This window comes from Cynara cardunculus (genome assembly GCF_001531365.2).
Source record: "Cynara cardunculus var. scolymus isolate 2C chromosome LG 1, CcrdV1, whole genome shotgun sequence".
In the NCBI taxonomy this organism is placed as follows: Eukaryota; Viridiplantae; Streptophyta; class Magnoliopsida; order Asterales; family Asteraceae; genus Cynara; species Cynara cardunculus.
This window is the reverse complement of record NC_037528.1, coordinates 26,682,287-26,699,332: the sequence shown is the minus strand read 5'-3', so window position 1 is coordinate 26,699,332 and position 17,046 is coordinate 26,682,287. Positions and strand designations below refer to the sequence as shown.

At 34.0% G+C, this 17,046-nt stretch overlaps 2 protein-coding genes across 2 annotated transcripts; both read left to right on the top strand.

Moving 5' to 3' along the window:
• The first annotated feature begins 3,139 nt into the window (after positions 1 to 3,139).
• On the top strand, positions 3,140 to 8,440 carry LOC112521739 (protein disulfide-isomerase-like). The gene is made up of 10 exons (XM_025130740.1): positions 3,140 to 3,357; positions 5,202 to 5,232; positions 5,346 to 5,633; positions 5,728 to 5,916; positions 6,041 to 6,166; positions 7,140 to 7,277; positions 7,365 to 7,484; positions 7,731 to 7,848; positions 7,936 to 8,048; positions 8,127 to 8,440. The coding sequence occupies exons 1-10, from the start codon at positions 3,173 to 3,175 to the stop codon at positions 8,316 to 8,318; spliced, it is 1,500 nt and encodes a 499-aa protein (XP_024986508.1). The 5' UTR covers positions 3,140 to 3,172; the 3' UTR covers positions 8,319 to 8,440.
• A 6,251-nt stretch (positions 8,441 to 14,691) lies between these two features.
• LOC112527913 (aspartic proteinase nepenthesin-1) lies at positions 14,692 to 16,170 on the top strand. Its single transcript, XM_025138770.1, has one exon. The coding sequence runs from the start codon at positions 14,692 to 14,694 to the stop codon at positions 16,060 to 16,062; it is 1,371 nt and encodes a 456-aa protein (XP_024994538.1). The 3' UTR covers positions 16,063 to 16,170.
• The last annotated feature ends 876 nt before the right edge of the window (positions 16,171 to 17,046 follow it).

The window sequence follows — 17,046 nt, the reverse complement described above, 5'->3', positions numbered from 1 at the left end:
TTATTGAATTTGTGATTGTTAAAGGATTTCTGATAGTAAAGTTTTCGATATCGTCCAAACCAATATGGATAAACACATTGGAAAACAGATCGACAATAATGGGAATGAGAAGGTTAAAATGGTTTACGATGACAAACGGACTTCGAGTTCCGGAAGTGAAGACAATGATCAAAGCGTTTGTATTGGTAATGGATTAATATGATATCGCATTCGTTTTAATCGACAGTTCTCACATTTGACAATTCTCACTTATCTTGCAAAAAAGGTGACTGCAGCTGACCTGTTGAACAACTTCTGTATATTCATGAGTTGGCTCTGTTGAGAGATTCAATCATTTTACAGACGAAGACATATGAAGTTAACACATAATGCATTAGATGTTCATATGAAGACATAGGGACACACACAGACATATGAACACATTAAAAACCACACAGCCTTAGATGCCGTGATTCACAAGTGTTCATGTCTATTCAAGTCACTAGATGTTCATATGAATCTATATACACACACAGAGAACATGTGAAGACATGTAAGCACGTATGAAAACATACAACCCTAAATGTCTTGGTTCATACGTGTTCATGTATATACAACAGAGTTGGCTCCTGAATATACAGAAGATGTTCATACGGTTCACATGTTGTTCATACGGTTCACATGCTGTTCATATGTCTATATATATACATATGTGTGTGTTCATATGGTTCTTACATTAACAAAAAGATTGAGATTTTTTGATTTTGTAACCCCCAATTAATGATATGAGAGTTATATAAAAAAGAAAATTATCTAAATAACCTTTCCCCTTTGTTTACATATGTTTTTTAAAATTGTAAATTTAAAAAATTAAATTTTTACCATGATTAATCACAACCGTTTATTGTAAGAATCAATTGCCAAGATTGGTTAACAAAGTTAACACAGTAATCTTGGTTAACATTTGAACCAACCCCTATATATATTTGTATATATGTATATATATTTCTGTATATATATATATATATATATATTCGTATATATATGTATGAATGTGTATATGTGTATATATATATATATATATAATTCTGTTTGTATATTTATGTATGCATTTCTCTGTGTGTGTGTGTATATATATATATATATATATACATATATATATTTCTGTTTGGGTTGCCATTTGTTGGGCAAATGTTAGGATTGTTTTGGCTACAATTTTGTATGTAACACTATTGTTTTGTCTGGAAACGTCCGATTTACAACCGTCATGCTGTCAAAATTGACTTGTAATCTTTTTTAAATCATATATAAGATGACTATTCAACGGGTCTTACCCAAAGATACGATGATGATCCCTCCACCTATCCCTTAGTTGATAAAGAGTTGTGGGAGTAGGCGGTTGGGGGAAGTAAGAAAGGCCATCTATTTGGGTTTGGGTACAACCAGGATCCCAATTGGGTCTTGACTGGGAACTACACACAAGGTGGTTCATCGTCTTCAGAGAGTCGGGTATGTGCCTCTTTTGCTTTGATGATGTTTATCGATTTTGTTTATAATTCATATTAAATATTATAACGTTTTATTTATTTCATAGGAAATTGAAATCTTAAGGACCCAACTTAGAGACTTACAGGATCATGAGCGGACGGAGGAGGAGCGATGGCGGGCGGCGGAGAAGCAACAACGGGCGGAGGAGGAGCGACAACGGGTGGTGGAGAAGCGACGACGAGAGAAGAAGGAGCAACGGGATAAACAATTTGAAGATATGACTGCTTTGATTAGACAGTTCAGTCAATCTCAACATTTTCCCTCCGTCATCGAATTGAATATTGTCTGTTTATTTGAAACAATTTAGTTTTTGGACCAATTTAATTTTTGTTTGGTTGGGATAATTGTCTTTTACTTTAATGTATGATATTTATTTGCATTTTGTCTTTTTAGTTTTTTTAATATTTTACAGATTTTAAATACAAGTTTTAAATATTAATTGTAAAAATAATCTAAAATTAATATTTATATATTTTTCTGGCGGATTTCCGGCAGATGTGTCTGCCGGTAAATTAATCCATTTTATAAAAAAAAACATAAATATTTTCTTAATTTAATCACGAATTTTTAAATAAACCGGTGGAAAGTTTCCGACGGCTGGGATGCGCCGGAAAATGGCAAAATCCGCCGGTGAATCTGTTGGGAAATTAATCACTGGCGCCAAGATTTCTGATGGCTATATCTGCCGGGAATAAAGATTTCCGATGGATGTAGCCGCCGGAAATGACGCACTGTTTGGTAGTGGTTGGAAGAATGGAAGGTAGGCCATAGTGAAGGGGGTGGAAGGGGAGATGGAGATAGGTGGTTGTTGCCGGAGATCTGATCGTTGGTAACTGTCGGAGAAGGTGGTCGGGATTCGTTGAGGAGGGTGGTCGGTCACCGGACTGACTATTAGAATACTGGACATCAGCAACTAATAAATTGCTATGGACTGATTCGTCAATAATTTGCGATGCATCAACTACAAAACCAATCTTTTAATTTTTATTCATATTTTTCTCCGACAGATGTATAATCTATCGCTTATCGGTAGAAAAATGTGCATATTTATTACTAATTAGCGACAAAAAAAGAAACACTTATTTTTTTAAATAAATAAAAAACTAAATTTAAAAATCTGTCGTAAATCAGTCACTAACTAGTTAATAGAAAAACAAAAAATAACTGATGGGAAAGCTTGACCATCATTGGTGGAAGAAACGAAATCCATGGAAAATAGACAACCTGACAAACATGAGGAACTAAATCTAAAAGATTAAAGTTGAGGGACTATATCCATCAAAAGTGACAAACTTTAGAAACCATGAGGAACCAAATCTAAAAAATTAAAGTTGAGGGACTATATCCGTCAAAAGTGACAAACGTTAGAAACTTTTGGGGTTTAATCTTTTTTAAATATATAAAAAGTTGTTTTAATATATTTTCATTTTTCGGGTCATAAATAAGATTTCCATAATCTTTCCGTTACTTTACAACATCCGTATCAAAACTACTCAAACCCCGAAACAAACGCTGTCGTATTGGGGTCTCCTTCCTCACACCTAAACGCCTATTTATTCACGCAGAACACGCACACAAGCTCATATTCTTCTTTCTCTCTCGCTGGAGACAAGAAGTTTTAGAGGGATACAGAGAGAGAGTAGCTATGGCGTCTTGTAGGGTTCCTGGTGTGCTCTTGATGTGTGTTTTCGTGATTTTATTATCGACTGTATTTTCGATCTCTTCTGCTTCTGAGGAGGAGAAAGAATATGTATTGACGTTGGATCACTCAAATTTCTCGGAGATTGTGTCTAAACACAAGTTCATCGTCGTTGAATTCTATGCTCCTTGGTACATCTCTCTTCATTGATCTAATTCATGCTTTTCGTTCGTGTTTCATTCGATGAACTGACAATTTTCACCAACTAATAATTAAGTATTGGTTTCATCGACTTGTGATTATGTGGTTTTTTGTTTTTTTCTTGTTGTGTTCTTTAATTTCGAAGTTTTAGACATTGCATGCAACTGGATTGTTGGGAAATCTAGAGGTTTTGTTCTATTTTTGTGTGTTTGGGGTGAAAAAGAGGAGTTTGAATCAACTTATAGATGATATATATCGGAGGAAGGGAAGAATGTCTTCGATTAAGTTTTATTTATATGTAACGTATGAGTTATCTAACCGCATAGCGTTTCAAAATATTTTTTTTAATGTCTCTTTATGGTTTAATCTATGTTTCTGATATTTTTTGTAATGCGAGCAATACGCTATCGGCCTTATTTTTGGTTCATGTTCGTTTCAATTCGCAAAATGGATCATGTTCCTAGATTAGAAATGAATTTTACTGCTCTGGATCTGGCTTTAGCATGGTGGATGATCGGCCGATTGCTAGTAAAATGTCTCAAATGAGTATTTCAATTTTTGTTAGGAACAGATTTCCTTAAACCTTCTCCAAAACTGGAAAAAGAATGATGGAAAGGCTGAATTCCTCCAAAATCTCCAAAAATGATTACTAATTTTTAGAGATAAATAATATCTTATAAAAGATATTGAATGTTTTAAACAAAAATTCAATGGCAGTCTCCAAAATAAAAATGAATATACATTTTCTTTGGAATGAATTATATTATTAAATTTTATTCAATACATTTAATAAAATATTATTTCTTTTTCTTATGCATTTAATTTCTCTTATACATTTAATTTCAAATATTATAATAGGTAGAAAGAACAAAATTAAAAAATAAAATATAATCATTTTTGGAGAATTTCAATGAATTATATTATTAAATTTTATTCAATTACATTTAATATAATATTTTTTTTTCTTATACATTTAATTTCGAATATTCTAATCTGTGAACAAAAATAAAATATGATCATTTTTGGAGAATTTCATGTTCTTTCTTACTTTCTCCATTTTGGACAAGGTTTTAAGGAATTTGTTGGAGAAAAATTCCAAATCTCCATTTTCATCTCCAACATATTCTCTAAAATAAAGAAAATTGAGTTTTTGTTTTCTATACTGCTCCAAAACAGATTTTCTATCTTATTCATTAAAATAGAGAAACATAAGAGAAAACTCCAAATATATAGAATTCTTTAAAACTCTAAAAGAGAAAAATACGTTTTTTATTCATTCCACCAACGAGATTGGATTAGTATTGTTTGTATAAGCTTTTTTTTAAAATGTATTAGGATTATAAAATTATAGAATATTTTAATAATATAATTAATAATGAAATCTTGGAAATAAAGTATCTGATGGAGTTGAATATTGCTTATTTTAGAGATTTTGACTTTTCAATAATGTTGGAGAAGCTCTAAGTATTTTTTGTTGTTGTTGTTGTTGTTGTTGTTATGTTTGTTTTTCTATTTCTCATGAGTGATATGTCGGAATGAGCATCAGGAATCTCTACCATTAACAAAGCCTATAATTACAATAGGGGGAGCATATGTAAAAAAGTATATCCACATGATAGATAGTCCGAATGGTATAGTAGTGTTTGATGTATCTGTGTGTTTAAACAAAATGTATAGGTTGCACATATTCTGGACCACGATATGCTATAACATGCATTAGTATCCATGTGACTGAAAATGCATAGATCTTAACTTCCTGTGAAAAAGTTGGCCTTCTTTTCCAATTGTATATGAAATGAACTTTGTTTCTGACATTTGCAATTTCTATTGACAGGTGTGGTCACTGTAAGAATCTCGCTCCAGAGGTATATCTATCTTTACTCCATGCTGGTCCCATAAATGATAATTTACAGTTCACCCCTCTATAATGAAGAATAGCTGAAACAATCGTTCTTGTCTATATTCTTCGAATGTGCAGTATGAAAAAGCTGCATCAGTGTTGTCAGGTAACGAGCCTGCAATTGTCTTGGCCAAAGTTGATGCCAATGCCGAAGAAAACAAAGGACTTGCAGAGCAATTTGAGATACAAGGCTTCCCCACAATCAAGATCTTGCGAAACGGAGGAGAAAATGTTCAGGAATATAAAGGCCCTCGAGAGGCTGATGGTATAGTGACTTACTTGAAGAAGCAAACTGGTCCTGCGTCAAAGGAAATAAAAACTGCAGAAGATGCAGATAGACTTATTGATGGCAAAAAGATCTTTATAGTAAGCTTTTTGAATTCTCTCCCTTTCATCATGATCCTTTATGTTCTGTGATTTCCATTGACAAGAGATCAAAATGTCTGTTGCATCATTGCAGGTAGGAATTTTCCCCAAATTTTCTGGGGAAGAATTCGAGAATTTTTTGATTGTAGCTGAAAAGTTGCGCTCAGACTATGATTTTGGCCATACTACAAATGCTGAGCTCATTCATCGTGGGGAATCATCAGTTTCTAAGGCAACTGTTAGGCTACTAAAGCCATTTGATGAACTTTTTGTTGATTTCAAGGTATTGGTGAAGAAATGTATTTAATATCTTTATTCTTTTGCTAGCTTGGTTCTGATTCTTTGTTCTTATTAAAAGTATGAGGTTCTTCATAGCAATTGAACATAAAACCTGTCTGAACTTTCAGAATTTCGAGGTTGATGCTTTGGAGAAGTTCATTGAAGAAGGTAGCATTCCTCTTGTCACACTCTTTGACCAAAACCCTGACAACCAGCCGTTTCTAAACAAATACTTTGGAAGTCCAGATGAAAAGGTACACATCTTATGTGCTTCAGCACTGCCCTTTCATTTCACTTGCCTCTGTTTGTTCTTATGTCATCTTAGTTAGGAGTATTTATTAATTAAGGAATGCCAACTTGAGATGATAAGTGGTTATGTGAATTCCTATTACATTCATGACCAAATAAGACCAAAATCTTAAACTGGCCTATATAGAATATTCATCTCATTCAGTGAAGCCAAGTGCTACGGTGAATTCCGAATTGTTCAGATCAAGTTTGTGATGGCATATGAATCAGCGGTGTCAACAACCTCTTATCCACATGTGCACTTTTAAGCTTTCTGATAAACAAGAGCAATGAAATATACTATCAGTATGTTGTCAGGCGTCATGATGTGCTACCAAGAAGTTATCATCGATGATGCTGAAGTAACTGTGAGCGTGAATTATGTCTAGATTGATCCTACTTTTCTATCCAGTTTTTTATTGATGATAATATGACAGGCTTAGAGCATCTTCAATAGATTCTCCAAAATGGAGAAACTGGAGTTTTTGGAGGTCTTATATTATATTTCTGCTCCATCTAATCCTCCAAAACGGAGAAAGTAGGAGGGGCAGGGTAGAAATCTGTAAACATGGAGAACCCTTAAAATTAAATGCTGTGGAGAGAGAAATATTTTTTATTGTTTCCACCAATTAAACGCTTGAAGTTTGTTGGGTATTGAATATTTTAATACTATAATTAATGATGCTCCATAATGGACAAACAACTCGGGTTAGATAAACCTTGTCGGGTTAACTCAGCCGTCAAATAAGGAATTTACTAACTGTTCTCCATGCCCCTTGGTATTAGTCGAGGTGCGTGTAAGGCAAACCATGGTTAACAAAAAAAACTGGGGTTGGATATTTTTTTTGAATAATTTTATTTTTCTTTCTCCATTGTAGTGGAATTATGGGAAAAATTGTTGGAGATGCTCTTAATAATGGATTTGTTTGTTGTGCTTAGGCAATGCTGTTCCTGCATTTTAGTCATGACCAAATTGATAATTTCAAGTCAAAATACAATGAAATTGCTGGCCTATACAAAGGGAAAGGACTAAAATTCCTTTTGGGTGATGTTCTAGCTAGTGAAAGTGCCTTTCAGGTAACTAACTATCTTCCTCATAATCATATATATTGGTCGATTTCTGTTTTGATTTCAACTCACATACTGATCTTCCTGGATGACCAGTTTTTTGGGCTTACAGAAGATCAAGCACCTGTTCTCGTTGTACAGAACAACAAAGGTCTCAAGTTTATTAACCCAAACGTGGAAATTGATCAAATCGCTCCTTGGTTGAAATCTTATGTGGTATGTTTGGCCTTCTTACCCTGTCTTACAGTGTAATTTTTTTGTGCTTATTCAAATTATCATCTGAACTTAGATTGAAATGAATCAAACAGCATCCGTTTTTGAAATTTTTAGTAATACTCTCTCTTCATGATGTGAACAAATTAGTAACCATACATGCTTTAAAAAAAGAATGCTAAACATATTTTAGATATTATATTCGTGAGCTTGAAACTGATGGTTTCTTGTATATATAATTGCATGCAGGATGGAAAGCTTAAACCATCTATAAAGTCTGAGGCTATTCCGGAAACTAACGATGAGCCTGTGAAGGTGGTAGTTGCCAAGAGCCTCAGAGACATGGTTTTGGACTCCAAAAAGAATGGTGAATAAATGTTATAGCATATAATATGTATTGCAATTAGTATCATGACCATTTGTAATCTTAATTTAATTGCTTGATGATGTACAGTTCTCTTAGAAATCTATGCACCATGGTGTGGGCACTGCAAAAAACTGGCTCCAATATTGGACGAAGTTGCTGTCTCGTTTGAGAAGGATGCTGATGTCGTGGTTGCAAAATTGGTATGCATTTCATCCTTTGAATGATTGTAAGAATAGAAATGAATGTTTGTTTGTTGATTGATGCGGCTTGTATTACAGGATGGAACCAAAAATGATGTTCCAAGTGACATAATTGAAGTTAGAGGTTACCCAACTCTGTACTTTAAGTCTGCAAGTGGTAGTAAATATGTGGCATATGAGGGAGATAGGAGTAAGGAAGACATCATCGAGTTCATTCAAAACAACCGTGATGCTGCTACTTCTGAATCCATCCTCAAAGATGAGCTTTGAAAGATTTATGAGTGTTTTTTTGTTTCTTCTTTTAATTCGGTAGTTGTATGTCATGTGGTCCTTATATAACTAGAGTTTTCTTCTGAGATATGAAGCTAAGTTTCATGTTATTTGCCAATATGATGTGGGTGCTAGCCATATATATAAGAAAATAACTTAACCTTTTCATATATATATATATACCATTTTCTTGATTTTTCTATGGAGGAAGATGGGAATATAGGTGCTATTATATATACATTCACAATCATAGAGTCAAGTTCAAACGAGAAGAGTGCCTCCTAAATAACTAAAAATAAAAAAACAGTTGAATCACGTATAAAATCACATGTATTCATGTGACTTTGTCTTACGACCTAAAGGGGCCAAAGTCGCTCGTGCACCTTCTTTAATTTGCATGTTAATGGTTTTACACGTTGTCTCTTATTTAGTTATAGATCCTCCTTGTGTATATGTATTATGTGTGTGTTTGTTGGGGATTTCTCACCTAAATTACTTGACACTAAAATAGCGCTATCATTGTTAGCTCAACAACCACTAAAGGCTACAGCCATACAAGCCTCAAAATTTATAGACTTAATTGGCTTTCAACCTCCCTTTTTTCTAGAAAAGGACGTTGCTTCTTTTTATAAAATGATTATACAAATTTTGTGCTAAAGAAACGTTTGACATTGCCTTGTTGGGAATAATCCACTCCAAATTTTGCAAGAAAATGATATGTGTTTCAATTTTTGTTTTGGATTCTTAATTCAAAGGAATGCATGTTAGAGAAATTTTGATGAGAATTTAATATCACATGTAGATGTTAATATTTCAATTGTTTTGTCGGGAAGTAAATAAACCTACTTTTCTTATTTTCCTATATTCCATTAATCCATTCCCAATTATTTCTCATTTAAACATTTTTCATAATTATATCATACTTTCTTATATTTTTAATTAAATTTATTAACATAGATGATTAATTTTTTTTTTGTAAAAAGAACAATTTAAGAAGAAAAACGCTCATAGTTTTACTCCTGTTTCAGGGAAAAAAAAGGCAAAGGTTATCATGGCAACATGTTAAAACAAATAAATTTGGAGGCCTAAAGAGCCGTCGCTTACCAAACACTTGCCCGTTAAGTACTTACCGGTATAATTTAACACTATTATTTACTTATCGGATAAGATTTTAGTCCACCAAAACGATATCCTATGGAAGTCTGTGTGAAGGTTCCACACTCAACAGTTACCACACGAATTAATTAACCCAAGAACAAAATTAATTGCATCCTAAATTAGTGAGACTGATTGAAACGTGGGCCAAGTATGGAAGTCTAAATATGCAGATTTGTCTTCAGAGATCCACAGTTCGGGTGAGCTACGTCTGAAAAAGAAGACTTCATAGTTCTGGTGAGCTAAATCTGAAAAAGAAGACTTCACAGTTCAGAGTTCGGGTGAGCTAAGTCTGAAAAAGAAGACCTCAAAGTTCAGATGAGCTAAGCTTGGAAAAGAAGACTTCAGAGTTCGGGTGAGCTAAGTCTAAAATATAAGACTTTAGTGTTCAATTACCACATGAATTAATTAACCCAAAAATATTGCATTCTAAATTAGTGGGATTGATTGAATAAGAGGGCACATGTCAATCAAATGAGTCTAATTGAACTGCTTGCAAGACTTATCTTCAGAACTTTGAACTGTGCTTATAAGACTTCATTTCAGATCTTTGAAATGTGCTAGTATGGAAGTCCAAATATGCAGACTTGTCTTTAGAGACATGAAATGTGTTTACAAGACAAGTCTTGAAATCACTCTGATTAATCACTCTTCATACTTGTACTCTTGAAATAGAAGACTTCAGTGTTCAGGTGAGCTTCTCAGGCGTACAGATACAAGTCTGAAGAGTCATTTTTTAGAGTTTTTTAAGAGAAGACTTGAAGAGCGCCCAAGTGTCAAATCTGAAAACGAAGTCTGAAGACCTTAGTTCAGAGTTATTCAAATACTCAATATCTTTGAAAAATATCCCATGGTAAAGCTTGCATCATACAGAGCAAGACCAGAGGCCCTCTAGACTCACCAACCAAAAACATGGCCAACCAATGCCCATTTGGTCAACAAAAATGAAGACGGAGTCTGAAGATGATTTAGTCCAAGAGGATTTAGTCATGAAGTTGTCTGGAACCAAGAGCTTAGATATAGAGCTCAGACACAGAGCTCGGACACAGAGGGCATGGAGATCGGAGTCTTGCGTGCAAATTCCTAGTACTCGAATACAGAGCTCAACTCCCAAACACAGAGCCTCTGCATAGTACATGTAAAGCCTCTGGGTCTCCTACTTAGCCCGTCTGTGTAAAGATTCCATGGCTCATCTGTTACCACACAAATTAATTAACCCAAGAAAATCAATTGCATCTTAAAATAGTGGGATTGATTGAAACGTGGGCCAAGTATGGAAGTCTAAATATGTAGGCTCGTCTTCAGAAATCTGAAATGTGTTTACACGACAAGCCTAAATCTGCAGACTTGTCTTCAGAGATCTGAAATACCCCTTGGCAAAGCTTGCATCATACAGAACAAGACCAACAAGAGCTCCTCTGGTCAACTATCCAAGTCCTCTAGGTCAAGAAAATGTTTACTACTTAAAGATTTGGGTTTCAAATACATCCAGAGACCCTCTAGTTAAACATTGCATCCCTCCCAAATTCATCACATTATACACACCACTCAGAAACAATTTGAACCAATGATGGAAGTCTGCAGACTTATCTTCAGAGATTTGAACTGTGCTTACAAGACTAAATCTAAATCTACAGACTTTTCTTCAAAATCTGGAAAAAAAAAGACTTCAAAGTTTAGATGAGCTTCTCAGGCGTTCAAGTCTAAAGAGTCATTCTTCAGAGTTATTGCAAGAAAAGATACAATTTTCTCATAACACCTTGGATGAGACAATCTTATTCTAGTTATCACACAGATGCGATAACTCATAGTCATCACATCACAAGGATGACCTTCAAAGATCATAAAATATTAGTAGTTACAAATATTAATTAATTGTATGGTAGTTTGATGATAACTGGATAACCATTGGATTAGATAGTTTTTTTTCCATTGCATTTGGAACCATCATCTAAGAATCTACCAATCTAATTTGGATGTAAAATTTTCAATCAGATCCGATTCGGTTACAATTAGATATGAATTTACGGTGGATCCATTTAATCATTGTTTGGAGCCACTTTTATTTTTTAAGCTATCTGTACGTGGCTTATGTCTTTCAAATTAATGAAGCAAGAGGTTAAGTTGTTCCAACCTAAGAGGTTGGTTGATATGACACTTCTCCAAAAGCATGAAAACGTCAAACATTCTATGGCCGAAGGATTATCGATTGGAAACCATGATCAATTTGGTTTCTTTGGAGGGATGTGGGCTGATTCAATCTGATATCTATATGGGTATGAATGACTACTCTATTGTAAGCCTCGCAGGGGATTCTTGCTTAACATTGAATTTCATGATTAAGTGCATAGCAAATCCAAGTCATACCTAAAAAATTCTTTACATACCATAAAAGAACATACGATTTGTGGAAAACAACAAAAGTTCATTCAAAACAACAATAAGAAAACAAGCATGGTGCATCATCATATCATAGTTTCAATATCATGACTTTTGGCTAGGGTAGGCCATACAACTAATAAGTTATGAACTTTTCATCAAAGACATCTTCTAAAAGAAGTGTTGTATCGGCTGCCAAATCGACTGGGGTAATGGCAATCACATTTGTCTTTTGGTGTTTCACATTGTTGTACTCTGTTCGATGAACACAAACTTGGAAGAGGAATGGAATCCATTCGGACTTCTTCAATTGTAATTGGCAGCCGTTGGCCTCTTCATGGACGAAATATAAATCATTCACATTAATTTTGAGAGGAAATACGTTAATTAAACTCAAACCAAAAGCAAACTATATAACAACAAGAAGAAGAGCACGAACCACAAAGCACATTTTTCTTTATTATCAATTAATGCCAATATGTTGTAAAAATCTTAATCTGAATAAGAACAATAAACACACCTGCATCAAGTAATCAACTTCACCTGATTTCACTTAGAACATGTTATAATTAAACCTGTTTGTGAAATTTGAAACATGTTCTAAACCCTAAATCTATTTACCAGAAATTAAATGAAAAGGAAAGGAAATGCACTTGATTGCAAAATTAAGGTCTGCTTTCATGTTTTGAGAACAACAGAGATCAAGCGACACAGGACAATGTAACAACAGAGAACAATCACAGAGCAGAATTAGGCTTGCACATAGCGTGAATGTGGTGGTGAGGTTAGTGTTTTGAGAATACTGATTGAAAAGAGCATAGGAGCCGAACATGGGAGATAATTCAGGGGCGTGGGGGTGGGGAAGAAACGTGGGAGGTGGAAAAGAAACGCGTCAAATGTGGAGAGGTTATCTGTTGTTAAACTTGTACCTGATGTATAAGAGGATGTACCTCTTAAAATTCAACCCATAACCGTTTAAGCTCCTTATATATAGTATATATATATATATATATATATATAGAGAGAGAGAGAGAGAGAGAGAGAGAGGGGGGTTTAGGGAAAACCCTAAAAAATAAAAATAGAAACTAATGAACACTTTAATAATCGTTTACCTATACGGTGTATATATGTGTATACAAAAAATATAATATGTTTTTTTTGTTTCAATGCGCGTATGCATGTTATACACGTGTGCTTAATGTAAAAATTATTTATATATATAGTGCATATCATACAAATAAATGATTAATAAAGTGTTACGTTTTTTTACGATTTTCTCCTAAAACAAACAAAATTACCTCCTCCGTTAAATTATATATATATATATATATATATCTAATACTTAAAATTACCTCCTCCGTTAAATTGTTATCGAATTTATACTCCACGTACCCATCATTACCCACCACCTCTATGAGTAATGGGTTATGATATCAACTCAAAGGATGCCATGCTTCAAAATTAATCAATCCATCCTTCAGCTGCCATTTTTACATAATATACATTATTCCTTTCACTACTTAATTGCTTACAGCTTACATAGTCAGAGGATTAACGAGAATGTTGTCCAACTTACGAGTAAAATGACAACGTTTCAATCATATTATTTCTATAACAAATCACATAGGAGGATGTGAAGCTGAGGATTTTTATCGAGTAGGTGCACCGTATAGAGGAACCACATTAATCCATCTTGATAGATCTTTTGATCAAACTCTTTTAGTTATAATGAAAAGTATTTGATAAAAAACTCTTAGAAACCATTTTTTATGCATGAATTACTGTTCATTGATGCATATTACTTACAATTCAAGATTACAAATAAATTGTGTATAAGTATAACTTATTAAACATTTATTTTTGAATTCGTGTAACTAACAACAGATAAACATAATCGTATACAAGATAAACATCTTATTTTAAATATATAAAATATAAAATATAATTAAGATAATTGTTATTGGATGTAACAGCAACACCACCCTTTAAGAAAACGTATTTGTAAATTACATATGATTTAACTGTTATCATAATTTTCATGATTTAAATATGTTATTGTTCAAACCCGACCCTAACTGTATTATACTAGAAAAGTACTCGCACAATGTAGCGAGATACATCTCGATTTTAGTGTTTCGTTTTTTTTTTTTGTCTTACTCGATGTTCTAATATGGTTTTATGTGGTTTTGAGAAAAAGTTAATGTTTTTATTTTTGAATAAAATATAAATATGAAGATATCATAAAAAAATATTGATATTACAATCAAACTAACTATTTAAAATTTCTTTTTTTTTTTGTGTATTTCCTTAATTCATTTTTTTTATTTTTGGTTTAATAATATAATTTTTTTAAAGATAATAATTAATTATTTTGTTAGAACTCAATGATTATCGTAATTATATTTTAGTTTTTTTTATATATACAATAAAATGTTTATCCTTAATTTGATTATGTTTATCTGAAGTTAGTTACACGAATTCAAACATAGAGCTTTAATAAGTCATACTTACGTATAATTTACTTGTAATATTGAATTTTACTTGTAATATTGAATTTTAAGTAATATGAATCAATATACAGTACTTCATGCATAAAAAATAATTTTTAAGGATTTTTATCAAATGCTGTGTATATAGATATAGATATGGTTTAATTGTTCAGTGACCTACTCGTATGACTGGAAGAGTATATACTTGAAAGTTCAAACCATCTTCACCAGCTTTTTCTCCCATATATTCTCTCCTCTTCTTCCTCCTTAGACCAATTCCGTCTCCCTCAATCTTCGGTAGATAAAAACTCCCATATACATACACTCCACCTTCACCTTCTCACCCTCCCATGGCTTCCTCACTCTTTTCTCTTCTCTTCTTCATCTTCTCTCTACAACTCCTCTCTCTTTCTCCCACCCTTTCCACATCCCGCCACCTCCTCCATGATCATCCCACCCACCACCCTCAACCACCGTCCTTCACCGTGCCTCTCAAACACGTCGATTCCGGCAAAAACCTCACAAAGTTTCAGCGTTTACAACGTGGTGTAATGAGGGGTAACCTCCGGTTAGAAAGACTTATCAATAACATGATGGCGAGTTTATCTGTTGATTCGAGTTCCAAAGTAACATCACCGGTTCACGCTGGAAACGGAGAGTTCTTGATGAATCTGGCTATCGGAACTCCACCGGAAACTTATTCCGCCATCATGGATACTGGTAGCGATCTTATTTGGACCCAATGCAAACCATGCACCAAATGTTTTGATGCTCCAACGCCCGTTTTTGATCCGGAAAAGTCATCGTCTTTCTCAAAAGTTTCGTGTACGAATAGTTTATGTAAGGCTTTGCCCACTTCGGAATGTGCAGCAGATGGGTGCGAGTATTTGTATTCTTATGGAGATTACTCATCGAGCCAAGGGATTTTGGCGAAAGAAACGTTTACGTTTGATAAGGTGACGGTGCCGGAATTAGGGTTTGGTTGTGGGGAAGATAATGAAGGCAGTGGGTTCGATCAAGGTGGTGGGTTAGTAGGGTTAGGAAGGGGGCCATTGTCGTTGGTTTCACAGCTCAAAAAATCGAAATTTTCTTATTGCTTGACCTCTATTGATGATGATGATCCATCATCTGGAAACCCTACCAGTACTCTTGTAATGGGGTCTTTAGTGAGCCAAATTTCAAATGATAGTGTTCTAACCACGCCATTACTCAAAAACCCATCACAACCATCGTTTTATTACCTTTCACTCCAAGGGATTTCCGTCGGAAAAGTTGATTTGCCGATCAAGAAATCAACTTTTGCGATCAATGCAGATGGGAGTGGCGGACTGATCATCGATTCCGGTACCACCATCACGTATCTTGAAGAATCGGCTTTCGAATTGGTGAAGAAGGAGTTTGTTTCTCAAACGAAACTGAAGGTGGATAACTCGGATTCAACTGGTCTGGATTTGTGTTTTGAGTTGCCGGAAAATGATGGGTCTGGAGAGATGAAGATCGAGATTCCGAAGCTGGTTTTTCATTTCGAAGATGCGAAGTTGGATCTGCCGGGGGAAAACTACATGATCGGAGATTTGAATGCGGGAGTGGTGTGTTTGGCGATGGGAAGTTCGAGTGGGATATCGATATTTGGGAATATACAGCAGCAGAATATGATGGTGGTTCATGATCTTGACAAGGAGACGTTGTCGTTTATTCCAACTAAATGTGATCAGTTATAATCTTCTATTTTCAAGATTTGTATGTAATTGTTTTGTTTTGTTTTTTTGGTTTTTAAGAAAACCAAAATCAGTTTACAGAATATCGTCTGGTACCATGAATATCATGAATAACAATTATGTGTAGCCCTTTCCCTCTTTATTTCTACAATTAGATTTCCAGATATTTAAAGGTAGAGGGTTAATATGTAATTATTAGAAGGTGGTTATGTAAATATAGGAGGTTGATTATGTGAACTTAGTAGGGGGTGGTTTTTGTCCTTTAGCTCGGTTGGTAGGTAAAGAGATGGAACGATTTTGCCTAAATACAAGACATGTCATGAGTTCGATCTTCCTCTCCCCATGCTAGCCTTAGTCGCTGAATGAACCGACAAATGTTCTCTTCAATTGATGTCTTTGGATGTGAGGCAGGTTGGGGTTACCGGTAATCAATTGTTTTGCTTATATACATGGGTTGCATCTCCAATAACTATTAAAATAGAGATTTTTGGAGTTTTCTTATTCCAACAACCATGCTAAAATAAAATAAAATAAAAAGTTAGAAATGTAAAGAAATCTCTAAACTTAATATTTAAGAGAAATATATTTTAATTGATTAATGAGATTGAATAGATATGATATTGTAATATTCTGGTTGTTATTTCAAGTTTATATATATATATATATATATATGTACGGATATGTATGTATGTGTGTAATATTTATGTTGGAAATTAAAAAAATTATTATTAATTTTAAAATAAAAGGGGGAAGGTCGGCTGGATTGTGCCGACCCACCATCTCTCCTCTTTCTTTCTTATGTATATATATAATTTTGGGAAGAAGGAAAGGTACACATACATACTATATTTAGAAAGTTATTCTCTAAAGAATCAGAGGGATTGCACAGGAAGAAGAAGATTTCAAAGGCTTTGATTCTCGATTTCTAAAGGTGAGTGTATTAAGAGCTTTGGATATGAATTGCTTACATACAGTTTGATAAGCATT